This window comes from Littorina saxatilis, linkage group LG1 (assembly GCF_037325665.1).
Source record: "Littorina saxatilis isolate snail1 linkage group LG1, US_GU_Lsax_2.0, whole genome shotgun sequence".
NCBI classification, from domain to species: Eukaryota; Metazoa; Mollusca; class Gastropoda; order Littorinimorpha; family Littorinidae; genus Littorina; species Littorina saxatilis.
The window spans coordinates 69,313,733-69,341,232 of NC_090245.1; the positions used below are offsets into that span (position 1 = coordinate 69,313,733).

Here is a 27,500-nt window from a genome sequence, read left to right on the forward strand (position 1 = left end):
CCCACCCACACCCTTCGCGAAGTCGACTTCGCCCAACTAATATCAGACTTAACGGTTTGTTGTGATTGCAAGAACACAGTCAGTGGTAAAGCTGCCAGGAGGAGGTGTCGGTCACCGCCTGTCGCCCTTGTGAATAGGGATGGATGTGTGCCCCATGGTGGTTTCAAAAAGAGTGCTTGCTCTGTTGATAAATGCAGTCTTGTCAATGGACTCCTTTAAAACTGTCTATTTGTTTTGTGCTAAAATAGGACATGCGTGTAATCATGTCAGTTGTTTTAAAATTCTGACCCTTTGGTGTCGATTGGTTTTGGTAACGACTCCGTTTTTCTGCAGTCCAACGGAATGTTATTTATCCTACATACGTGAGAGAGACACCCGTGAGATAATAATCGTTCAAATCACACGTGTGTATATATCATGTAAATGAGGTCATGTCAAGCAAGTCTGGCAGGGACCTGTTTTTCCACTGCTTATGGTGCCAAAGTCACCGAGACAAACGTCATTATAGAAACAAAATTTGCGCTCGCTAATTACCCTCCATGAATCTTTAGAACTAACACGTCACGCCACACTTTCAGAGTGACGTTTCTTTGCTTTGACGTAATAGATTGCACGAGGCTTTAGAAGAGATCGAGGTTCCAAAACAAGCGTCTTCAATTTAGCTGCCTCGTCTGCAGGACATTTTCAGTAAAATACACGTAAGTACAGTATGTAGGATAAACAGAATACTACATGGCTTGCTGTGTCGTACCAGATTTACACTCGTTGCTTTTTCAAATAGTGAACAGCTCGCTTTCGCTCGCAGTTCAATATTTAAAAAAACAACTCGTGTAAATCTGGTACGACACAGCAAGCCATGTAGTATTCTCTATAGTCACTTTCTGGAGAAAGATTGTTGAAGGAGCATTGCTGCCGTTGTTACTATGTCCATGGAAGTGTGTCAACTAAATTGTACCATTTCAAAAACTGTCTCTTTGTATTTCCCCATACATATGTATCACTTGTAATACTGAAAACAATCAGTCTACTTCATGCCCTTTGTCGGTGAATAGGATCTGAAGGCTTGGTTTAAATTCTAGTTCTGTTGTGGATGTAGATCATTTTGTATATGTGCCAGGGTAAATTTTGATCTTAAAAAACAAGAAAGGTATATACATGTTATTGGAACGTTATATTTGCAACAAAACAAAACGTAACGTTCACTGATCTTCGACCCAGCGGTTTTTTTAAGTGGACCAGAGACTATAGAGTATACAGAGACGCGTCATCCTTCTTTGCGCTGCGGTGCGAAACTGAGACCGGCCAGCTAGCGCGGCACTGGAAAAGAGCCACTCCCTGCCGCACAAGGTAGCTCGCGAAAAGCGGCTGCTGTCGGCTGTGTTTATATCACGTTTATATTAACATACTGTCTGTTCTGTCCGGCTGACAGTGCTGCAAACAGTAACCGGATGAAAAAATATGTTTGTTTGTGAACATCCTTTTTAAATGACCATAAAAACACCGCAGAAAATGATATAGATTAAAATTAAATCAAATTAATTTTCTTAGGCAATATTCGCTGCATCGCTGTAGTTATGCAAACATGATTCAAGTCAGTCTCTTTTCACGAACTAACCGTCGTTATTTGTGTGTGTTTTAATCAAATACAAATACATACTGAATACATGGTTAGTTAAGCCTGAGAAAATATTCAGGAATTAATCGTTTAACGAAATAGTTCCCGGTTAAATCGGTAACTAAGGCATTTAGTCAATTTGGTGTCGTCCCAGCACATCGAAACTGAAATGGGTTGTCAATAACACGGAGCTAAGAAGTTATCATGTAAGGAAAACTGTAAAATACAGCAACTTAAACCAGATTCTTGTGACCAAGCTGACTTTAAAGAATCTTGATCGATCGATGATTTTCTTATTTCTTTTCAGTTGCTTCTTTCTTGTTCAGAAAGCTCTCTCTCTCTCTCTCTCTCTCTCTCTCTCTCTCTCTCTCTCTCTCTCTCTCTCTCTTATTATGGCAAGATTCCGATGTGGAATAACAGAACTATTGTGCACGTTAATCGATATAAGAGATACGATGCGGATATGTTGTTATGCCCATTGTGCAGGGAAAGTAAGGAAGATGAGTTTTATTTTGTGCTTTGTTGCCCCGCACTTCGTGATTTGCGATGCCAGTTTATTCCTGCTAAGTTTTATAGAAACCCAAGTTTACACAAGTTTTCTATGCTTATGGCATCTGTGAATGAAGGTATTGTTCGAAAGTTGCCAGCTTTTGTGTACAAAGCATTTCGGCTACGTAGTGTTGTTATGTCTTAGTTCATGTAAGCCTACGGTATATTTTATTTGAAATGTAATGTCTTAGTAGTTCGTGTATGATTTATTTCATTTGATGTGTGTGCAAATGTCATTATGTCATTGTATATATGTTCACCCCCGTCATAAGGGGCTACGGCCTAAATGAGTAAACAATTCAATCCAATCCAATCTCTCTCTCTCTCTCTCTCTCTCTCTCTCTCTCTCTCTCTCTCTCTCTCTCTCTCTCTCTCTCTCTCTCTGTCTACCCTCTGGACTGGTTTGAGGCTGTAGTGTGTATACAGTGTGTGTTTTCACTGTTCCGGTAGAATAGATCTACACGCAGTTCGACGCTACAACTTTTACTGATTTTCCAACATTTAACGAGAGAAATCTGAATTGAAGAAACAATCCTCACCTGCTCTCTTCCTTGGGAAATTTGAACATCCTGAAGCCTTTGGCATGTGCGTTTGAGCAATTGATTCTTTCTTTATTTGGTGTTTAACGTCGTTTTCAACCACGAAGGGTTATAAATCGCGACGGGTTTGAGCAATTGATGGCCGAACACCATGCCCCACTGCGTTTTCGCGTTGGCGCGGCCATGCTTGTGCAGCACGATATCACTACTGCTGTGAAAAGAGAAAGTAGGTTTTTCCATGTTTCCGCGTGGTGGCGCCACTGGGCATCCGGTCTCACTTTTCAGCACCGCATGGAGCGTCTCTGTATACTCTACAGTCTCTGGGTGGACGGACAAAGATCAGTGAACGTAACGTTTGGTTTTGTAATAAGTATAACGTTCCAATAAAATACCTTTTTTGTTTTTCTGATTCTGAATTTTGGAACGTTTGCAGTCTATTTGTTTTTGGATTTCATCTTAACCTTGGTGATTCTCTCAATACAGATCCGTAAGGCCAACCCTGTGGCGGACACGGCGACGTACACCTGTATGGCAGGCGCACAGAGTGCTGATGTGCGTGTCGAGTTCTTGTCCCGCAAAGACGCTTTGGAGAAGATCAAGGACGTGAACCACTACCTGAAAGACGATCCCTCAAGGTGAGTGACTTTCTCGCGGCCGGGATTCGAATCCCGAACCTTCTGCAAAGAAGGCCGACGTCGACGTCCTATAACCACCGGTCTACGCGTCCGTCGTTGGGTGTAGAATTCAAGCGAGTAACATAACGTCTTTGGAACTCCGTCCCAGGAACACTTCAGGTACTTGAAATCGATTCCTGCTTGGACGGGCGCAGTGGCGTGGTGGTAAGACGTCGGCCTCCTAATCGGGAGGTCGTGAGTTCGAATCCCGGTCGCTGCCAACTGGTGGGTTAAGAGTGGAGATTTTTCCGATCTCCCAGGTCAACTCATGTGCAGACCTGCTAGTGACTTAACCCCCATTCGTGTGTACACGCAAGCACAAGACCAAGTGCGCACGGAAAAGATCCTGTAATCCATGTCAGAGTTCGGTGGGTTATATAGAAACACGAAAATACCCAGCATGCCTCCCCCGAAATCGGCGTATGCTGCCTGAATGGGGGGGGGGGGGGGGGGGGGGGGGGGGGGCTAAAAATGGTGATACACGTAAACATCCACTCGTGATAAAAACATGAGTGAACGTGGGAGTCTAAGCCCATGAACGAAGAAGAAGGAGGAGAAGAAGAAGATTCCTGCTTGGTCTACCTCATATGTTCAACACACAAAAGGGCGCTGCTATCCGACAGCAACAGGCACTGACAGGAATAATAGAGGCGTTTGCTTGTTCAGTTGTGTCTCTTGAGCTTATTTGTGGTAAAATGCAATGAATCATCATTTATTCAGTGGTTGTTTTTGTCCCCTTCAGATCAGCCATTGTCTTGAAGCCAGGAGAGCCCAGATATCAAGATGGAGTGTTTCAAGATGGTGGTTACAACGTCACCAAGAAGTTTGTCTTCATGGCAGATGATTGGTCACCTTGCTCGGTCACGTGTGGATCCGGGCATCAGAAGCGTCGCGTAACCTGCACCCGTGTGACAAGAAAGTGTGTATCAGACTTTGTAAATCATGTTCATACATCCGTGTGCGTTATTACTATTGAATATTATAAATGTGTACGCATATTACGATTTCGACAGTTTATACGAATGGAAGTTAACTCGATATACCCTGAAATACATTGCAGTACGGTCACACCATAAACTCTCCCTTAGTTTACGAAGTGACTTGGGGAGACACTTTGTTCTTGAACTCTGTAACAGTACTGTAGAAGGTTCTCACTAAAAATCAGGCTGCGTGATTGTAAGAAGATTTTGACAGAAACAACAGTAGAATTACGTTTCTGTTCATTTGTGTTGTACGTATTATGCACGATTATGTACAATGACTTATATGTGTCAAGTCAAGGTTTTGAGGACTGTAGTTATAAGTTCTGTTAATTTGTGTTATATTATGCATGATAATGTAAGAGGACTTATTTGTGTGCAGATATGTAAAGATTTTGCCAGAGCGCGAGTGCAAAAAACTAGGACTTGAAAAACCAGAAGATATGCGAAAATGCTCCCCACAGGGAGACTGTCCACAGTGGAAAACTACTCATTGGTCAAAGGTAATCTTAGAGCTGAATTCACGACCGTAAATACTGACAATGTTTGCTAATCGGGTGATAATCTAAAAATGAAACGCTCATTTTGAGTTAACGTGTGTGTGTGTGTGTGTGTGTGTGTGTGTGTGTGTGTGTGTGTGTGTATACGTGTGTGTGTGTGTGTGTGTGTGTGTGTGTGTGTGTGTGTGTGTGTGTGTGTGTGTGTGTGTGTCTGTCTGTATGAGTGTGTGGGTGAGTTATATACCTGCCTTTTTAAAATCCTACACAAATTTAACATTGTTGAAAAGAATACTAATGTTTTAGCTAACTAGATTTGTTTCCAAGAAACAAATAGGCATGACGAGATTTTGTTGTCCCATTTTGACACTGGCCCTCTTTTGTAAAAGGTATTGATTAAAAGAGAGTATCTGTTTGGAGAAATTGTGAACGGATATGTGCTTTTTTGGATCCAGTGTACTCTCGAAAACTGTGTGCGGGATGGTTACGCAGAGCGTCGGCGTAAGCTTCACTGCGCATTCTCCAACGGAACATCCGCTCTGAGCCACTTATGTGACAAGAAACATATGCCTGAGACAGCCCGACAGTGCGTCAATATTGACTGTATTTCACATTGGACGACTTCAAAGTGGACATCGGTGCGTATACTATTCTCTTTGTCTGTTTGTCTGTGTAACACACACCCACACACGTAAGCCTACACACACACACACACCCACGCACACATACACACACACACACAAACACACACGCAAACGCATGCACACGAGCACACACACAAGTTCCCCTCCCCCTCACACACACACAAGTTCCCCTCCCCCTCACACACACACAAGTTCCCCTCCCCCTCACACACACACACACACACACACACACACGCGTATACGCTTACACACACGCTATATTGCTTTTTACACCCAATACAATAAACAAAGTATTATAAGCCTACAAGCATACGACCTGTGTAATAGGAGTAAGCGAAAGTTATACGAAACCAATCTCCTGGCACCTGAGAGAATAACAAGCATTGAAATGAACAAGCGACTTTCATCCTCATTCATTCAATGCTTGTTATTCTCTCAGGTGCCAGGAGATTGGTTTCGTATAACTTTCGCTTACTCCCATTAGACATGTCGTATGCATTTAGAGCGCTTACTTCCCTTTGGTTATTTGATCTCTAAAGAGCTCTTTGCCTCATTTGTTTAAGGTTCTCTTAGTATAAGCCTACACCAAAGCGCTGCACGATCTCTTGTAGATCTTATTCCCTTCCTGAAAATGAAACAGCCGCACCGCTAAACTCCTCTTATTGTTGTCAGTGTCGCCCGTCCTGTGGAACTCGGGGCAGCAAGATCCGCATGCTGACGTGCACGTGGAGAAAAACGGGGCTTCCTGCATGGGCGGCGTGTCGCTTCCAGCCGAGACCCACCGTCAAGAAAACCTGCAAACTCAGGCCCTGTCCTACTGCCAAACCTACCAGTAAGTTCGACACCACCCCCATTTAATGTTTTACTTTATTTTTCATTGCTTTATTGTCCAATCGCTTTTGAAATTCGGGTCGCTTCCTCCCAGTGGAAAGATAGCAGCAACGGAGCCACGCTACCCAGGTGTCTGCGTGTTTAGGTGTATTCAGCCACCTGCACTTATGGCAGAATGACCAAGGTCTTTACGTGCCATTGCACTGTAAATAATGTTATGTTTTCGTTGTATTTTGATTGTACAGCGCTTTGAGCAGGGTTAAACCCTGGATACAATCATGCGCTATATAACTATTATGCATTATTATTATTATTATTATTATTATTATTATTATTATCCCCTGCCGGGGCCGCTGTGCTGCTCTGCCCTCCCCTTTTGCACGTTGATCTCTCTCCCCCGAAAGCGGCGTATGGCTGCCTAAACGGCGCGGTACAAACGGTCATACACGTAAAAACCCACTCGTGCAAAAAGCATGAGTGAACGTGGGAGTTTTAGCCCATAACGAAGAAGAAGAAGGCGGCCCTATGCTCCACAGGGAGTCTACAGGAATAAGTCAAGTAAGTCAAGAAGAAGATGAAGACGAAGCATGTTGATCTGAGCTGTGTGCATAATTGTACACATGTCAGAAATCCTACCAAATAGATCATATTAAGCACAAGATCAAGTACGCACGGAAAAGATCCTGCTATCCATGTCAGTGTTCGGAGGGTCATTATATAGAAACACGAAAATACCAAGCATGCATCCCCCGAAAATACGCGCATGGCGGGGGTAAACAATTCCATACACGTAAAAACCGTTTGAGTTTCAGCCCATGAGCGCAGAAGAAGAAGTACAGTTGATGTGAAAGATCATTCTTTTGGCTTTTCGGTCGACACGGTTCGAACAGTCAGATTGACATGTCGTCTACGTCCAAGCTAGCTCCACTTTGTCGAGTTGACCGAGGGTCTGCCGATTGTAAAGATACGTATACCACATTTGCATAATTATTTCATACATTTTTTTTTTCAGAATGCGCAGACAACTCCAGATACTGCAGCCTAGCGCGTATGCTCAAGATGTGTCGGTATGACGATTTCCGACGGAAGTGCTGCAGATCATGCACGGATTACCTGCAGAGTACGCTCTCTTGACCTTCCTCGTTTTGGGTTTGAACAATGTATGCGTGCGCCATTCAGTCACAGTGACTCTGAATGAAGTCACGGCCAAATTTCTCACACTCTTGTTGAGCAACAACTCTTCACTGCCGATCAGGAGGAGGAGGAAAAGTATTCAAGACATAAATAAAACACACCGAATGAAAGACTGTGTAATGCAAAGACTACCCCCTTGTGTACTACTTAACGTGCTAGTGCGGATGGTCAACCCTAGGATACTTAATTTAATAACTCCTCCCTCTGTTACATATCCACCTGCATTAATTCACCATATTATCACACTCATCCCTTCGACCCTGTTCCCTTTCACACACCACCACTCCCTCCTTTGCAAATCCCCCTCCCCCCTACCTCCTCGACCCCACCCTGACGCTTTTTAGAATTCTGCTACAAAACTGATTCATATCTTCCTCAAGGAAAGACCCAAAAGTATTTTGATATGAAAAAAAGTGTGACAGCAACGTGACAGAATGCAGATTTTAGATTGTGTGACAGCTTCGCATTCATTCAGAAAATTCGATTGTCTGAAATAACGAAGAAGACAAGAACAGTTTTTGTTCAGGAAAACACTTTCTTGAAATGCCACGGTTCTGGTTGGATATGGACTTTCATACGAAAAGTCCAACGAAAACAGCTAAGATACCAAAGACTTTATTATTCTACACATAACAACTTGAACAGACAATAAATACACGAATGAACAAACAAACAATCAAACAAAAGAAAATCAAACAAAAGAAAACCAAAACAAACAGACTAACAGACAGACATGCAAAAGGTAAGACTAGCAGATTACACACACATACACGCACACACGCACACACATACGCACGCACGCACACACGCGCGCGCGCACAAGGCAATTTCATTTTATTCATATTTTGTTGCACAGGGCCGGTATGTATAAGAACTGAGGTCAGTTTAACCCAGGCTGTGTAGTTAAGTCCAAACTATTATCCCGACGCTAGTAGAAGCATTTTAGTCTAATGCAGGAGTCGAGGTTACAGAAAAGATAACTAACACGTGCACTACCCTCGGTCTATTTTTGGAATGGTAACAATGTGTCTGCGCATGGAGGCGTTGTATCACCAACTCTCTTTCTCCTGTACATCAACAACATCACCACTGTTCTCCCCCGCCATGTCTCCAACACTCTACACGCAGATGATCTTGCCATCTGGAGTGCAGCAGACCTGGTCACGTCTGCAGCATGCAGGACCCAGACCGCTGTGCATGACGTACACCAGTGGACAGAAGATTGGGGTCTTCAGGTCAGCGAAGTCAAAACTCAGGCTACTGTGTTCTCTCTCTCCACCACCAAAGAGAAAGTCACCATCAAGCTCGGCGACAGAACCCTGCCCCAAGTTGAGACTCCCACTTTTCTCGGGGTAAAACTGGATCCACGTCTCTCTTGGAAGCCCCAGATCGAAGACATGGAGAAAAGGGGGATCAAGAGGCTTGCCTTGATGAAAAAGCTCTCGGGAACACATTGGGGGGCCAACTCCAAGATACTGAAGACTGTGTACACAGGAACAGTTCGCCCAGTGCTGGAGTATGGGGCAAGTGCTTGGGCTACCGCAGCCAAGACGCACACCAACAAACTGGACCGGATCCAAAACTTTGGCCTCAGGATAATCCTTGGCGCCATGAAATCCACTCCTATTGCCGCAATGGAAAAGACAGTTGGAGTTGAACCCCTTGAGAGCCGACAGCGAAGCAAGCTTCTTGCACATGCCGAAAAGATGAAGAGGCTACCAGACCACCCCCTGCATGACAAACTAAAAAGCCTGACAAAGAACAGGCTAAAACGGAAAAGCTTGAACCATCTTGTCAAGGAAGAGCAACGCATGCAGGCTGACATCTTGACGGCAAACATCGAACTGTGCGAGAGACTTGATCCAACCAACTGGCCCCCAAAAACCCTTAAAGCTGAAGTCAGAACCACCATCCCTGGCATTACTGTGAAGGAAGACCAGAGTGACGCTGTGCTGAAAGCTCTGACAATGGAGGAGATCGACAAGCGCTACCCTGCAGCTAGATGGACACACATCTTTACCGACGGATCAGCTGAAGACGCCACAAGAAACGGAGGATGTGGCGTATTCATCAAGAAACCAGGCCTGCCCCCAGTCTCTGTGTCAGCATCCGGAGGGAGATTGTGCTCCAACTACAAGGCTGAAGTTCTGGCACTCCACAAAGCCACAGAGACAGTCCTGCAGTGGGAAAACCGTCCCAAGAAAGCTGTCTTTTTTCAGACTCTTTGTCAGCACTCCAGGCCTTGTGTTCGGGCAATCCAGACTCGACCATGGAACACCTGATGCAGAACATCAACACACTGGCCCAAACCACAGCGGTTGTCCTGCAGTGGATCCCTGCACACACGGGGATTGTGGGCAACGAAGTGGCGGATCGGCTGGCAAAGGAGGGCAGCAAAACTGAGCAGCAACCCTCTAATCTCACTTACAGTGAAGCCAGGACCCTAATCCGAAACAGGCAAAAATCCACCTTCAAAAAGAAAAACAATGGATATAATCCACACGAAGATGCCCTCCATCAGCTCACTCGTCACGAGCAGACCATTGTCTTCCGCCTCCGGACAGGCCACTGTGGACTAAACAGCCACCTAAAAAGGATCGGCATCAGACAGTCGGCCCTGTGCCATTGTGGGGAGGCGGACCAGGGGCCAGTTTCATAAGATAGCAGTGAACCGACTGACAGTCGATTGACTGCCCAGTCGATCGACTGTGGTTGATCGCCGGGTCACCGAAAAGCGCGTTTCATGAGCGAATCACCGTCACCCGCGGACAACCGCAGTCGACCGACTGTACAGTAATCCGAATGGCCAAGTCGAAGGCTAAATTTAGCAACATTACCACTTCCGTTTGCTCATTCGCACGTGGAAATGGCCGATTTCGAAGAAAAAACTAGTCTCGGCCCGCTCAAAATAACAATGACCGAGACTTTCAGTAATTGCTTCGCGTGACGTCTAACCCTCTTACGCCATAATGTGACGTCTTCAAGACATAACCCTGACTTGTCTCCTGGATTACTGCGTCATGATAGATACATTTCGAAGAACAATCACAAGGTTGGCTCACAATCCAAAAAAGTGTGAGCATTCTGCCATTGACTGTGCGGATAATTACATTTATTTTCGGTTTACCGCAGTAAGCCGAACACAGTGTTGGGGGGAGAGCATCGCCGTGTTTGGTCGACTTCCGGTGAGACGACCCGCAGTCGGCCGACTGAAATTTTGTTCGTGAAACCCGATGACGTCGGATTACTGTGGTTCTCTCGGACAACTGCAGTTGGTCGACTGTGTTTCTGGCTTATGAAACTGGCCCCTGACACCGGACCACTTCCTGCAGACCTGCCAACTCCACTGCAGTGAGAGGAAACATGTCTGGCCCACAGGGACATCGCTGCACACCAAGCTCTGGGGCAGCACCCAGGACCTGGAAATGACAGCCCACTTCGTCAACATCACGGGCCAAAGAATCTAGACACAGCCATCGTCGAACGCTGAAGAAGAAGAAAAAGAAGTCTGCGCATGGTTGGATGTCAAGGCCGGCCTATATACAGGAATCAGCGTTCGAAAAGTGACGTCGCTTTGTTCTAAAATAACCTATGTATACCTTGACGTCATGGTCATGAAAAGCGTGAGGGAATACTTGTTCGAACTGCGTTCTGGTCTTGTTCTCGTGTCATTTTGTGCCCGGTGTTGTTTTCTTACAAGTGCAAGTTCACATTGGAGTAGGCGAAATGTGGCACATGGGGTCGAAGTAAAGTTACTTTACTAACTACTTTAAAAGTAGTTTGGGGGATCGTCATGTCGATTGAAAGTTCAAATTCGTTCAAACGCTGTCAGTTATCACAATTATTTCCGAGGCAGAACCGACATTTCTTGAACAATTCATGGACACCAAACTCATCGAACAGGTTGTATTGGTCCTCTCCCTGAAAATCGAGTTTCTTCACAATTGAAGTGTGGCCGCCGCCATGTTGTTTTTCAACTAACCCGGGTTAGGAAACTTATCAGCTTCAAAATGGAGGGATTTTGTTTACCCCCAACTTAGTAGGGCTCCTATTATGGACCGGCTCCTAATATGGACCACCTTCTGTTTTGACAAACTAACGGCGCTAGAGCGCTCAAAAAAGTTTTATTCGCTGTATTCACACCCTCTCTTGATAACTAGCACATGTCAAAACAGTTGCAGAAACACAAATCTCAAAACCGTTAAGGTTTTTCTCTTTTTTTCTCTCACTTTTGGCAGCGTTCATTCTAAATGTGCCGCCTAAGACAGACTCGTTTCTGTCCACAGCGAAAGCTTTTATCACACAAACATGGCTTTATATGACAGCTAAGAGCGTATTTGTTACATTTAACTTTTAAGCAGTGTTGACCCCGAGTTTCTGCTGCAAACAAAAATAATAGCAACAATCTCAAAGTATGTGCGAGTCCCTAATATGGACCACCTTCAACAAATCGAAGAAAATAAAAGCTAAATGCTATTTTCATTAATTCATTAAGAAGCTTGTTGGAAATAACCTTTAACTAGCCCTTGAGATTAACAAAAAATAACAAAAAGTCTTCTTTTCGTGGAAGTTGATAATTTCACTTATTTTCACTCTGTTTTTGATAAGCTTCTTTAGTTTCCTGGTGTGCTTCAAATAATGCTCTCATCAACACGAAACAGATAAATCTAAAGCATATTTGAATTAGTCTGACTTGTACACTAAGTTGTATCATGTTATTTTGAAGTATAGGGGGCTTTTTACAGTGATTTGTGAAGGCCGCTTCACTGGTCCATATTATGCGCCCAGGCTCCTAATATGGACCATGTGTGATTTTTTTCTGTATTTCATTTTTGCTGAATGTCTATCAAAGCTATTTCACTCTTATTCCGCCTAACGGTTACCATACGAGAGAAGGACTACCAAACACAAAATGAAACAACTTCGCAAGAAAACAAGCTAGTTATCAGCATGAAACAAAAAGTGGTCCATACTAGGAGCCCTTCCCCTAAGAAGATACGGCTAACCTCGCCATCTTCATCGGAATATTTTGAACTTGAGTTGAATTGGATCGAGGAATAAGTGTATCCCGGACTAAAGTCTCTATTCTCGACTCTTCGTCATACCGGCCCTGGTTGTTACCGCTATTGCGTTGCCGTTTGCAAAAGTTGTCATGATTTTCTGATGATGTCTATATTTTACTTGGCATGGCAAGAGTACATGATGTAGAACATTTTGTAGTTACTAATTTTGTTTCGAATAAATGTGCGATTACGAGATTTCTTCTGAAATGGAGAGAGAGAGAGAGAGAGAGAGAGAGAGAGAGAGAGAGAGAGAGAGAGAGAGAGAGAGAGAGAGACAGACAGACAGACAGACAGACAGACAGACAGACAGACAGACAGACAGACAGACAGACAGACAGACACAGAGACACACACAGAGACACACACAGAGGCTGAGGGAGCAAGAAATTAAGAATCAACACTGCGCAGCATTCACACTCTGTGCACGAAGTTCCTCACAAGAAACTAATTACATACTAAACATGTACTACCCTAGTCGGAACATCGTAAATTGAAAGTTTACAGACGGGCGCAGTGGCGTGGTGGTAAGACGTCGGCCTCCTAATCGGGAGGTCGTGAGTTCGAATCCCCGTCGCTGCCGCCTGGTGTGTTAAGAGTGGAGATTTTTCCGATCTCCCAGGTCAACTTATGTGCAGACATGCTAGTGACTTAACCCCCTTCGTGTGTACACGCAAGCACAAGACCAAGTGCGCACGGAAAAGATCCTGTAATCCATGTCGGAGTTCGGTGGATTATGGAAACACGAAAATACCCAGCATACCTACTCAACGAAAGCGGAGTGAGCTGACTATGCTCTCAGAGTATAGTGTGGGGAACCCAAATGGGCAAACGAGCTCACACGTAACCAGAAAATTCTGGAACGCTGAAGAAGAAGAAGAAAGTTTACAAGTGTTAAAAATAGATGGATAAATAAACAAATAACGCTGCACAGAATACACACACCACGCACGAAGTTCCTCGCGCGAAATTGTGTGAAACACACTTCCCGAGTCAAAACACTGTTTCAAGGCTTTCGTTTGAAACGAAGAGAGAATGTAGGCGTTTCGCCCTTCTCGGAGGTATTTTGTGCGGTCCTCAAAAGAATTACTATGACCATTCGTCACCTTTATAGTCAGTCGCCACCTCATCTTTTAGCTTGTTTTGCGCTTGACCGACGTGATAGACACATAGGAATCTCTATCCGAGCTCGTCCGGTCACCTGTTGAGGACATTCCGGGCGGCGACGTGGGATCTGCAGCCGAGAACCTGGTGAGCGAGGCGGGTTGAGTCTGAGAACATCCTGTACGTTTTTTCGTCGAGCGCATTGTCAAAAGAGCAGAACAATTGTGTTGGGGATCAATAGCGGGGGTCCCTAACATCCTCATGATCGTGACCTTGGCTCCTCTTCGAATGGACGAGAAGAATATGATATAGATTAAAGGAGACACGAAACTGCTGCCTAGGGCCATTACCGCGAAAGTGAACTTGAGGATGAGGTAAAACCTACCGTGCACTATGGCGTGTTTCTCTTCATTTCCACTTCTCTTCAGCGAGTCCCCGACAATGTCCCCAATGTAGAAAGGACACCAGCTGAGGAAGAAGGCAGCCAGGCTGATGATCAGGTATTTCACGACCTTCCTCTTGTGCCGCACGTTCTCGGTAGCGCCGCTCCGTCTGGTCCGTAGATTCTGAGCGATTTTGGTGTACATGTAGGACAAAACGATGCTGGGTACTACGAACAGGATGCCAAAGTCTATGGATAGGAACAGCACGTGTTCATCCTTATCCTCAATGAGCAAGCTACAGGGTTTGTTTTCCCCCAAGTGATTATACTTATACTGATACGTCAGCTGCAGGCTGAACAAAACGGAGAAGATCCAGAGAGCTACGACCAGAAGCACTGCCCTTTTGCACGTTATTTTTTTGTTGATCGGGTGTACGACTGCTATGTAACGGTCCACCCCAAGAGCGACGAGACTGAAAACAGAAGCGGCGATGCAGGTATACTCGATATACACAGGAAGCTGGCAGCGCAAGCCTGACGATTGCCCGGAGGAGAAGAGGGTCTGCGTCAGAGCGAATGACGACACCACGATGCCAACCAGCAGGTCCGACACCGACTTGGACAGGATGAAGATGATGGTTGTGCTTTTCATGTGCTTGACGATGACGCAAGAGAGAATGACGTAGCTATTGCCCAGGAAGCTGAGAACGATGATGAAGATGAAGAGAGTTATGACTACTTCTTTTGGAATAACGTCACGTATATGCAGGTGGTCGTGTATGTCTGACCTGGTCAAGAAAAAGGCAAAATATCAACGACAGTGGAATATATGTTTTACTAACAAACAAATACATACATATACATACATACATATATATATGATAATAAGAAACAAGAAAAGCAAATGCTGAATACGACTCCCCTTCGTCATGTCCAATAGTGGAATCCCCCTCCACCGCCCCCCCCCCCCCCCCCCCCCGATGGAAGACTCCCTCCCGTCCAAAATTAAACAGACTGGACGGTACAAAATTACATGCTCACACTCACAGTCCGTGAAGAAAGAAGCCAGAATGTCGACAGAAGTACCAATTCTTAGGTGAAAACTAACAACATAACATGATAACATAAAGAAGAAAAAAATTAAATAAATAAATAAATAAAAATAAAAAAGTCTGTTTTTTGGCAAAATAATTTACAAATGTGACCCTCCACCACGAAATGAGTCGCATGTCATCTCGCGCGGTTCTGCGCTGGGCTTAATATAAGTCCGGGGAGTGTCTGGTAACAGTGTGAGGGTCACCTTAGTCACACTCACAGGCTTATAACTCAAACAGTTTTCGCTCTTTTCTAAAACGGGTTTCACCACTGGATAGAGCATAAAAAAACTCTTTAGGAAAATGTAAAAATATGAAAATCATGCAAAGGTGACATGCGACTCATTCCGTGGTGGAGGGTCACAAATATGGGTTTTTTTAAGAAAAAAAAATGGAAAAAAAAATCCCGACCAACCGACCCTATTTTTTTTGCCTATGTAAACAGACTATTTTTTGTGTGCCTTATAGAACACGTTTACCCCCGCGATGCAACCTGGATGTTGAACCACAGGAGGAAAGTATCGTTCACTGAAGTCATCGAATATCCGGTTATCAACCAATGAGCGCATCGGACTACAATCTCCTCGGACTTCAGCTGCTAACCATCGAACTGATTTGCTGGCGACAGACACGTTTGGTCGCACAGAATACGGTTTAAAAACATGCGGCGGACAGGCAGCTGTACAAAAGGTACAGATAGCTAGAACATTCATTTATCCTGGTATTTGTAAAGTTACAAAGGTCCTCGACATTGGCAATTATTGTTTGCATAATTTTGTCTGAAGTAGGGTAAAGGTACCGACCGATTTTTGGGGTACCTAAATCCGATCGATTTTCCCAGTCACATCAAAGACGATGTGCGCACGTCACCACAACAGAAGGAATGCCATTCATATTCGGGCCAGTCATGAACAGGTTGATGACGCGACTTTACGGACCAATCGTTTTGTCACGATAGTTGATTTGCGTCATCGGCTCCGCGGCGCGAAAATTTGCCTTGTGTCGTCTGCATCGCCAGATCCCCCCGCAGACCGAAACTGCAACTTTGTAGCGAAAAGGTACGTCATCCGTTTCTTACAAAAAGGTCATAAAACTTGATGAACAGAGTTCTGTTTGATTGAAATGGATGCTACTAAGTGTTTTTGGAAGTGTATTTTGATAGTTCGGACTAAGTCTTCTGGCACTTTTTAATCGAAAAGGAGAAAATCTTATCGCTCGGATTTAGATACCCAGTTTTTGAATGAGTATCTAAATCCGACCACCTCGCAGAAAATGCAAAACGCTGTACAAAATCCCATTAAAATCATTGATTGTTTACGTTTATGACTCTTGAAAAATCGTATGAACACGGGAAGGTATCAGATTGTGTATTTATAATGTTCAGTGAATCTTGTTTTGATAAAGTAAAAGCCGCAACCACTCCATCCACTTCATGACAGGTGCAGGCGCTCTTGGCTTGCTAAACTGATGAATCGACACCAACATCGCAAGTGCGTGGATGGGTGCTTGTCAGTGTTTGCGAGCATGTAAGCCTCAGCAAGCTTAATAGTAATAGAGTGTTTCGCTCAACAAAAGTCACGCAGTTGTGTTTGTGTGTGTAGTGTGTGCGTTTGCGTGTGTGTTCGTGTGTGTGTGGAAGTAGTGGTCCAGTGAACGATATCTTCCGCCTGTGGTTGAACACAGACAATGAAAGGATCCACCAAACATAGCAATTGTTTCACTTACTTTGAAGTTACCATCTTGCTCGGTGACGGCTAGGGAATGACTTGATGACACTGATGAGAAATCATTTGAAAGCAAACACTTTGTTTACGAAAATACTCCATGATTGTATTCTTGTTGAAGCTTCGGCTAGGCGTCAGTCTAAAGAGTGACGTAAGTCATTAACTAATGTCGTCATCAATGAAAGTCTCTATGTACTTTTATGAGGTCGGCGTCTTGGTGACCAGCACATTTTGTTGTAATAAATGTGAATTTTAATTTGTATTTGGTTGTGCCACACAGACTGTCACAGTGCATGGCGAATCACTCTCTGTCTCTCCACTTATTAGGTCTCTTTCTGCTTCTGTCTGTCTGTATGTATGTGTGTCTGTCTTCGCACGCACGCATGCACACACACACAAACACACACACACACGCACGCAAGCACGCGCACAAACATACACGTAAATCTAACACACACACACACACACACACACACACACACACACACACACACACACACACACACACACACACACACACGCGCGCGCACGCACACGACCTTCACTGAGACTAACACAACCAAAAATTATCAGTGGCGACAAGAACTTCAAGAAACAAGCTGAGCTTCATACACATATATTGAATACAACATATGCAATCCATAACAGGTGTAGAATAACAGATCGACATTACAATGTAACACTGAACGCCATATACATGTATACGTATAATTTCCAAGGCCGATATGACTCTTTGGAAAATAGCTGAAGAACAGAAGCTGTGGAAAGATGTAGTGCAGGTCACATCATTGCTGAGGCAACGATTTGTCTTTTTGTTGCAGATTACGATGTAAACAGTCAAAAGCTTCACACAACTATCTCATAAATGGCTACACATGTATACCTACCGTGTTACTGCGGTTTTTCAGTTCGCATCTCCCGCCAAAACGTTATTTACATTTCCCGTGATCACGTTCAGGTGCTGTAGGCTGTGTGCGGTATGCAAAACATGGACCACCACAGTGGCGGATTTAGGGGAGCGGGGGGGGGGGCAAGGGGGCCCGGGCCCCCCCTTCAGGGGGAAAAAAGAGAGAGAGAGAGGGAGAGAGAGAGAGAGATGATTAAATGAGTTTCTGAGCTCAGGTGGCCCTAGATTGCAGCATTTTGCTTCCTTGAAAAAAAAATTCCAGGGGGGGAGGGGATGCCTCCAGACCCCCCTAGCGGTAAAAGAAAAATCGCCAGCTAAATGTTTACTGAATAAAAACCAAAAAAACATACAAACAAACAAAGAGAGGGCGGAAATCGGCGGTGTCATATCGTACGAAACAAAAATCAATCCATCACTAAGGTACTCACCGAAAAGCAAGAAAACAAAACAAACACACGAACACACACTGACTGACAAACATAGATAAATGAATTTTCGGTATAACAAAGTTACAATACTGAAAAAATGACCCAGACACATTCTGAGTCGCCCTTCATTCCGATGAAGCAAATTACCTCTCAGGAGAGGAACAAAATGTCAAGAGGCCTTCAGGCTCCTATCTTCTTTTTCTCTCTCTTTAATTGTGCCAGCTTTGTCAGTTGGAATGTTCGGTGGGTCGGGATGGGAGGGGGATGTTCACCATGCACAAATCAATGACCGATGGAGCATGCGAAACGATTGTGCGCACAAAGGTGTTTAAAGAACATTCAGTCATCAACAAATTAATAAACACACCGAAACTTGCAAATGAATGGTGGTCACTTCGTCCCAAATATCCTGGCCTATCCCTGACACAAAACAGAGGGGGGGGGGGGGGGGGGGAGAGAGAGAGAGAGAGAGAGAGAGAGAGAGAGAGAGAGAGAGAGAGAGAGAGAGAGACACACACACACACACACACACACACACACACACACACACACACACACACACACACACACACACAGACAGACAGTTTAAAACCGAAAGGAAACCCAAAACAGAGTTCTAAAAGTACATTGATTAGTGGTTTATGAACATTGCTTACGATTTGTGGAGAATTCCGCTTAGCTTCTTATCAAATACATATAGGTTGGTTCTCGACACTGGGGAAGAAGCTATCGACTCCATCTGGCCTTAGACCGCTCTAATAAAAGAGAGTGTTAGAAGGGCACTAACTGGTGCTTTGATGTCTACTGAGTTTTCTTTTTTTTTATATACATTTAGTCATTATTAAATTAAAGTTATTTTTGTATTAAACGATCCAAAAACAATTTCATCTTATTCTTCGTCATTTTCTGATTCCAAAAACATATACATATGTTATATTTGGATTAAAAACAAGCTCTGAAAATTAAAAATATAAAATTTATGATCAAAATAAAATTTTCGAAATCGTTTTAAAAACTATTTCATCTTATTCCTTGTCGGTTCCTGATTCCAAAAACATACAGATATGATATGTTTGGATTAAAAACACGCTCAGAAAGTTAAAACGAAGAGAGGTACAGTAAAGCATGCTATGAAGCACAGCGCAATCGCTACCGCGCCAAACAGGCTCGTCACTTTCACTGCCTTTTGCACTAGGGGCGGACTACGTTCAGTTTCATTCTGTGAGTTCCACAGCTTGACTAAATGTAGTAATTTCGCTTTACGCGACTTGTTTCTTTTTCTTTTTCATTTCTTGATTGTCTTATCACTGGGAATTTCGGGTCGCTTTCTCCAAGTGGAGAGCTAGCAGCAACAGAGTCGCTAAACCCAGGTGTGTGCGTATTTAGGGGTAATCAACCGCCTGCACTTATGACAGAATGACCGAGATTGTTTTTACATGCCACAGTGGTGACAAGGCGTGAGTAGGGGGGCGGGATTCGTCTTTGAGTCTGCACATAAGGTTGACCCGTATCCGCCCCGCCCCGGCCCGGATTCAACCCCGTGAACCCGATCACAAGTCCAGTGCTCTACCAACTGAGCTACCGGGCTTCCCGAGTTATTTTTATTTTTGACAAAAATACATGTTACACAGAACGAGACAGTCATTGTTTTCCGAGACCGCGCCAGTGGTCAAGGTGAACACTAGCTGTCGAAATCTGTGTCAAAATATAATATTTAGCTCAAACATACAAATAAAATTGTATGCCGATCCAGTTTAGTTTGAATTCCTTTTACTGACACAAACATGAACTCGTTTGGGGTCTCGGCCAGCCGCTTAAATATGAGTTTTCGTCTGCCTCTGACGTCACATGGCTCAAAAAAGGGAAAATCCATTGTTCAATCGATATAATTTATTGGCATTGCAATTAATATTGAATAATTATGGGTCCTGGATACCAGGAAAGACTCTCGTTTATATCTAGCCATGGCTGTGACTTAGAATGTCATGACTGTAACAATGCTTTGATAAAGTTCTCTTCTTTTCAATTTAAATCAGTTCACAACACACGATAATTTGGAAGTCACGAAAGTACATTCATCTTGAGTAATACTTGTTATCTGTCGCGTATTAATAATAATAATAATTGTCATCATTTTCACGAGTTTTCATTCACAAGCACCTGGGAAATAAATCTCATGTTCCCCAGGCAATAAATCCCCGGTTACCATAGTTGCAGGAAGCAGGTTATACATGGATAATCAAAAGCAAACCCAATAGAAACGCTCGGGGATTCTTCGGCTCTTTTCATTGGTGTTTCCCCAGACCTAAACAGACGACACGACACTGCTTTGCAAAGTTCCAAAAACGAACTGGCAATCTGGCAAAAGTAAACAAAAAACAAAACTACTTCATGAAAGGTCATACATTCATCAAAAACAAATGAAACCTAGCGATATGTTTTGTCTTCTTACAGAGTCATGGAATGCGTGTATCTGTGTTTCGATACACAGACGTTCGGAGAAACACAAACGTCAAGTTTAACTAGTAAAGCGACCCCTGACACACACATTTTGACCCGTGCACAAGAAGTTGTATCGATAAACGAAGCACAAATAAGAAACAATAATAAAAGCAAAGAAAATAGCAACAAGGTATGCAAACATCTAACAAAGCCGAGCAAGCAGAATGACAGGTCTAATGAAAAACAAAGAGGTACTGAGTCGGAAACAAGATCGCGATTCTTTCCTTCGCTGCACAACGCAAATCTTCTGTGACTTTTGACCAAACGTAGCTTCCACATTCGATCACTCAGCTTAATATTTACAACAGAAAGCCGAGGGGGTGGAATACCGAGATGAACCTACAGAACTGTGCAGTCCTCAAACCTGACATATTCATCCCAACATTTAATGAACTCAAAAACACAGAAAGTTGCTTTCACACGCCAGCTCATTCTGATAATCCTCGCTCCACGGCTATCGTTGATTACCAGTGGTTATCAAACCGGGACTCGTGTGCTTATCAGCACGGAACCCGTGTTTCAAATCATGGCTCCCTGGGTTGATTGTGCACTTATTTTCTCACCACCAAAATGATGACAAAAACGTTGTTTGGTGGTTTGTTGACAGACCAGCTTTTTTGTCGGTCCTCGGGGGGCATATCGACTTTTGTTTCATATTTATTGACCGCGGCCTTCGGCCTTGGTCAATAAATATGAAACGAAAGACGATATGCTCCCCCTCGGACCGACAAAAAAGCTGGTCTGTCAACAACCCATCAAACATCTTATATTGTCAGTAAGTACTGGTGTCACATGACTGATGTGAACCAGTTGATTGGCTAATGGCGATGCGCTTAAATCTGTTAGCGCACTCTTGGAGTGCGCTAACTTTTCCACAGAGCGTATTCTTACGCCCTTTGCCAAAGCGAGACTGTACTCTCATCCTCAGAATTAATTAATGACATGTAGCTTATATTCTCCACTTTACCAAAAAAAAAAACATACATTTCCTGCGGCTCAAAGCAGAAGTGTTTTTTTCTGACAGATCGCAGGTGCCTGTGCCACAGTGAATCCCACTGATCAAAAAATAGAAGCGGCTGTGTCTCTTCCACAATGGTCTCTTCTCGTTTTGACTTGCAAAGATTCTTCTCATATGCCGTGTTAGTGGCATGTAGCTTATTAACCACATTACCAAATGATGAGTTAGTATAAAATTCCCAGCGGCAAACACAAAACACAAGTGTTATTCCGATAACGTACCAGCTAGACTCTGTTATAGTAGACTACACTGAAATACGACTGCAATGAATGGTTTCCGAATTATCATTTCAAGGCAACAACAATTGGAATCAAAAACGTGTAGGGTTAAGAACGTTCTTACCATGTATAAAACTTATTACCACCCTGCCTCATGCGTGCAGACGAGCAATTTTTGTTTTTAAAATGAGACTGCAGTGCAGTGGTTCGATTGCCCTAGCCGCCTAGCAGACGACATAAACCCCGCAGAAAATTAACATGTTGGGCGAATGTGAACAAACAAACGATGGGGATATAATACGTGTAGAGTTCAGAGCATTCTTACCGTTCATATAATAGTACCAGACTCCCCGATGAGTGAAGATACAACACGAGAAACATACCACATTTACTTTGAAAATGTGCTAACCGTGGCCATGGAGTCAATTCAAGGGGCAACACTCTTCACAGTCAATCTGTCGAAGCTCGATGAAGGTTTCGAATCGCAAATAGCTAAGAGCACGTACAGTCCTTTCTCCGAGTTTAAATGAGGTCTGTATGAAAGATCATCACTTTTTAGCTTAACGCTACTCTGGAATTTACCAACAGAAATTAAAACAAGAGTTTGCGTGTGACGAAAGCACGACACACTTGAGACAGCCCACACAAAAGTAGATCTGACACAAACCTGACCACACAGTTACACCTATCCAAATGCGCGTAGCAAAATATGCGTTTTGAATCTTCTTTTTTTCTCTGGCGGTACTGACAATATCGTTATTGAAACAATCCCAGTGTACTAAGGGATTTATAGAGCAAATCTCGAAAATAATTATTGAACTCAGCGCTATGCGCTTCGTTCAATAATGAATTTTCTTGAGTTGCTCTATAAAACCCCTAGTGCACTGGGATGTCTCAATAACTTAAATAATAACTGGATATTTTTAAGTGCCTAACCCTATGGCTCTAGGCCCTTTGCAGAATGCCGTGTAACTTGGAATAATAGGCCCTTGAAAGGTAAATATGCGCCGAAATGGCAGCGATCTACTGGCCCAAAAAAATTCCATCTCACACGGCATTAGGGTATTTGGTGGACATTTTTATCTTAAGCGAAAGACACAGACATGTTATCTTAAGCCTAAACAATCTTGCCAGGAAAGACCCTTTTGTCAATCGTGTGATCTTTAACGTGCACACCCAAATGTAGTGTACACGAAGTATTCAGAGTTAATCTTAGTCTTGTGCCCTGAAGGTACTCTCTTCTCTGTGTTCACTATCTCTTCAGTTACCAGAGAATTGCCAAGACGTGTGCATGGGATAAAAGCTCATTTAACCTCCTGCTTCTGTCCACCTGTAAACTAGAAGGGATGTTTATCTACGATAATCCACAAACAACCACAGGTTATTCACCTAGCAACCATCCTGAATTCTCGATAGCCCATGGGTGAGAAGTAACAGTTTGTCTGGACTATTTCTTAGGATTTAGTTCCGAAAGCTCAAATGTACATAATATACATCTCTGGTGCAGACACAAACTACATAACGCAATTATACTAACAACAACATACTTGAATAAATGCAATCAATATAAAATCCATTAGTTCGGTTGTTTTCTGAATCGAAAAAAATCTACCTTCTACGAACAAGCGGCACGAGAAAGGTCTCTCATACTTTGTGTACAGTTGCCCCCTTTTTGAATGTCTAACTTGTAGTCTAGTAAATAGACGATTTTCGGAAATAACTCCGTCGGGTTTTTATATGGGTTGTTGAAGCGTGACTTATTCTTGCAAAACCACAGTTTGCAAACATTAGAGGGGAAACACCCTTCGCTAGTGATTGGCCCCTCCAATATTTGTACGAGGTCGTGCAAGAAAAGGTCACTCTCCCACAGCCATACAAACCCGACGGAGTTATTTTCGGAATTCGTCTATTCGCCAAGTAGAGTGGCGGCAATCAGTTGGTCGATAATCAACAATATTTCATTTAACTAAATCGCGCCAACAAATGCACAAACCCCGTCAACATGTAGCGTTTTCATGACTGTTTTGACTCAGAAAAACTGATCATCCTACAATAGTTGAGTTTGGAAAAAAGGGTGCAAAAGTTCGTCTGCTACTCCGACTGACTGAAATGTTAATAGCGATTCCAAAGCATGAAAACTGAATCCTTATATCGGTGGTCAATGATCCTTCTTTTATTTCTGTTATACTGTGTCCTTTTAACTCATTAATTTTATTCTTTTTCATTTGCTATGTGTTTCTTTTTCTCTTATTCCTTCCGATCCTGACAGAACCTAAATGTTCAGTCTTTCCCGCCGTGTAAAAGACCATCTCAAATCTGACCTGGCTTTTTCAAGGGATAAGGCCAACCCTCAAATCTGACCAGGCTTTTTCAAGGGATAAGGCCAACCCTCAAATCTGACCTGGCTTTTTCAAGGGATAAGGCCAACCCTCAAATTTGACTGGCTTTGTCAAGGGATAAGGCCAACCCTCAAATTAAAAAAAAGTTTTGCTTGTTTGTTTGCTTAACGCCCAGCATACCACGAAGGGCCAATCAGGGCGGTGCTGCTTTGACATATAACGTGCGCCACACACAAGACAGAAGTCGCAGCACAGGCTTCATGTCTCACCCAGTCACATTATTCTGACACCGGACCAACCAGTCCTAGCACTAACCCCATAATGCCAGACGCCAGGCGGAGCAGCCACTAGATTGCCAATTTTAAAGTCTTAGGTATGACCCGGCCGGGGTTCGAACCCACGACCTCCCGATCACGGGGCGGACGCCTTACCACTAGGCCAACCGTGCCGGTAAACTAAAATTCATCAGCCTTGATGGTTAATATGCAGACCGAGATTTGTCAATTATTTATTTATGAATAATGTTGAAATAAGTTGAAAGGACACTAGAAATAAAAGAAGGATCATTGACCACCGATTTAAGGATTCAGTTTTCATGTATATGAATAATAATTAATTTTGTTCATGAAAAATCCAGCTCTGCACAGAAAGCAGTCAGGGCATTGATTTTTTAGTATGTGTAAACGTGGAGGGGTGGTCTTATTCCATGTAAATGACTGGGCAGACCTGAGATAGTGAACATACCTGTTCACGCTGAAGGGCTTTGCCTTGAACAATTGTTTCCTTTTTATCATGTGTATCCTGGTGGTTTTTTTATTTTTATTTAACACTGAATTAACATAGCAATACACAGACAATGATTACGATTGTGTAGAGGAAATTCTCTGTAGGATATTTGGATTACATGTGTTACACTGAATCGACGTTTACAAAAAACGTTACTGGTACTATTTACATCCTTGGAAGGGAATATAACGCAAGGAGTGGAAGTTTGTATATATATAATATCAAGAAACGTATTTATAAGAATTTCTGTTTTTGCCCATCAAAGAAGTTTACTTTCGTGAGTTTCTCGTACGCTTTCATTTGCAAGATATATCTGTCCGAACAGTTGGACCAAGATCTGATATGCAGGATCTATGATATATTTGTCCTAACAGTCTAACCGACATTTGATTTTTCAGGATATACTTCTTGTGTCAAGAAAGTTGAACCAATTGGATTTGCATAATAATTATGCATTTCCCAAAGATTGAGCTTATATTGGTCTTGCAATATGGATCCTTAACCAGCAGGCGTTTCTAGATTTATTCTGCAGGATACGTCTATGTCCAAACAGTTACACCCAGAAAAGAAAACAAAATTAAAATTTCATTAAAAAAAAAAGACCAATGAAGAAGGATATGCTCACCGCCCAAAAAGAAAGAAAGAAAAAAAAAAGAAAGAAAAAAAAAAAAAAAAAAAAAAAAAAAAGACGAAAGAGGCAAAAAAGATGGGTTGAAGCAGCTTTGCATGCAACTGAGGTCAAAAAAAAACAAAAACAAAAAAAAAAAAGTTACACCCAGACTTTCCTATGAGTTGCACCTAGATGTCATTAGCAGGATAAATCTGTCCTAACAGTTGCACCTATATAGATTTGATTGGCAGAGTGTATCTTTTCAAACAGTGAAAGCAAGATTTAGTTTGCGCGCTAGCGCGATTAATGCTTTTGTCACATATAATTACGAAGATTACCCTTGAGATTCCGACATCCATCCACAGAAATAATGGTACACACCGCTTGCGTCACACATATAACAGTCACACGCTAGTGAGTTCTTGCGGAGTGGTGGGATTAGCTTTGTCGTTGGTGCTTTTGAAGGACTTGGGTTGGGGTTCGGCCTCGGGGAAATCGTAGCTGTCGTTGTCTGGCCAGTGGAGTCCCACACACAGCTGGTAAACAAGGGCTCCCACCAGAGCCCCCGCGTGAGGGCCCACTATGGGAACCCAGAACCAGTTGTAGTCCCGGAAGCTAAAAGAAAGGAAAAGACAGGCTGCAGGAGGTTTGACTGACAACGCGGACTGTAAAGTATTGATCTGCCAAAATAATGATAATGATAATAATAATATAAAATCAAGTCTAAAACACAAATATAAGCATTGACCAGCAATTCTACTCATCAAAACCAGGTCAAAACACTCTTATAATGGAGGGGCATACTACAAAAATACCACTGCACTCGTGTGTATACACATACCTAAAAGGCGCGTTCCCCCATCCAGCGATAGCGGTGAAGATGCGCGGAGCGAGGTCTCTGGCCGGGTTAATGGCGAAGGCACAGTTGAGACCGAAGGTCATGGCGATGCCGAAGACCACGAGGCCCACCATAAAGGGAACCAGGCCGCTAGGAGGCGCCATGCCCCGCTTGTCCGTGATGGCCAGAACGCCAATCATCAGCAGCATTGTAGCGAAAATCTGGAAAGGGAAAGTGGTAAACTATATAGTTTTAGATGAAGAAATGGTCAACATTTAGGGCAGGTTAGATTTAAATGGTAGAGATTGGAATTGCTTCTGCTCATCATCTAAGATCTGGTCTAGCACGCCAATCATCAGCAGCATGGTGGCGAAAATCTGGAAGGGAAAGTGGTAAAGTTTAAGACAAGAAATGGTTAGAATTTGCCCACGTTAAACATAGACACGTCAAAAAACATTATCAGAAAGGCTATGTTGGTGACCAACCTGATCTCCCAAGCCTGTCGATGTTGTGACGTAGCTCTGAGGGTAAGTAGCCCAGATACCTGCCGTTGCCTTCTGCCCCTCCACCATCCTCTCCCCTCCGTCGAAGTTACTCAGGGCATCTGGAACATGGTTTTGCATCAGGGAAAAGCGTGACACGGTTTAATTTTGAACCTTACTTCGTGTAAAAAATCATGATATTATGGACACGGTATAACAGTATAACTAAGAACTGACGGGGAAAATGTGAAGAGAGAGAGAGAGAGAGAGAGTGAGAGAAAGAGAAAGAGAGAGAGAAAGAGAGAGAAAGGAGAGAGAGTAGATATTAGAGAGAGACAGAGAGAGAGAGAGAGACAGAGAGAGAGAGAGAGAGAGAGAGAGAGAGAGTAAACATATCAGGAGCTCGGTCAAAGTAAAGAGGAAGTGAAAGCCACAAGCGTGTTTGTGAGGGGGAGGGGAGGGGGGGGGGGGGGACATAGGACACC

General features: G+C 43.4%; 3 protein-coding genes across 3 annotated transcripts in view; 1 reads left to right on the forward strand and 2 right to left on the reverse strand.

Annotated features, from left to right (window-relative positions):
• Positions 1 to 12,779, forward strand: part of LOC138945739 (protein madd-4-like) — a 26,836-nt gene extending 14,057 nt beyond the window's left edge. Inside the window, exons 10-15 of the mRNA XM_070317274.1 lie at positions 3,187 to 3,338; positions 4,120 to 4,296; positions 4,740 to 4,860; positions 5,310 to 5,492; positions 6,171 to 6,330; positions 7,342 to 12,779. Coding sequence (XP_070173375.1) covers positions 3,187 to 3,338; positions 4,120 to 4,296; positions 4,740 to 4,860; positions 5,310 to 5,492; positions 6,171 to 6,330; positions 7,342 to 7,463 — 915 coding nt within the window. The 3' untranslated portion in view covers positions 7,464 to 12,779. The remainder of the gene's footprint in view (positions 1 to 3,186; positions 3,339 to 4,119; positions 4,297 to 4,739; positions 4,861 to 5,309; positions 5,493 to 6,170; positions 6,331 to 7,341) is intronic.
• A 586-nt stretch (positions 12,780 to 13,365) lies between these two features.
• On the reverse strand, positions 13,366 to 14,909 carry LOC138977040 (neuropeptide FF receptor 2-like). The gene has a single exon (XM_070349946.1). The coding sequence runs from the start codon at positions 14,719 to 14,721 to the stop codon at positions 13,717 to 13,719; it is 1,005 nt and encodes a 334-aa protein (XP_070206047.1). The 5' UTR covers positions 14,722 to 14,909; the 3' UTR covers positions 13,366 to 13,716.
• Positions 14,910 to 25,743: 10,834 nt separating this feature from the next.
• The window catches only part of LOC138977048 (aquaporin-10-like), a 12,767-nt gene continuing 11,010 nt past the window's right edge, over positions 25,744 to 27,500 (reverse strand). The window contains exons 4-6 of the mRNA XM_070349960.1: positions 27,019 to 27,137; positions 26,537 to 26,754; positions 25,744 to 26,310 (exon numbers count right to left, since the gene is read on the reverse strand). Of these exons, the coding sequence (XP_070206061.1) occupies positions 26,100 to 26,310; positions 26,537 to 26,754; positions 27,019 to 27,137 (548 nt within the window). The 3' untranslated portion in view covers positions 25,744 to 26,099. The remainder of the gene's footprint in view (positions 26,311 to 26,536; positions 26,755 to 27,018; positions 27,138 to 27,500) is intronic.

Coding starts and splice junctions, on each gene's coding strand:
- LOC138977040 (XM_070349946.1), bottom strand. CDS start 14,721: ATGAAAAGCACAACCATCATCTTCATCCTGTCCAAGTCGGTGTCGGAC.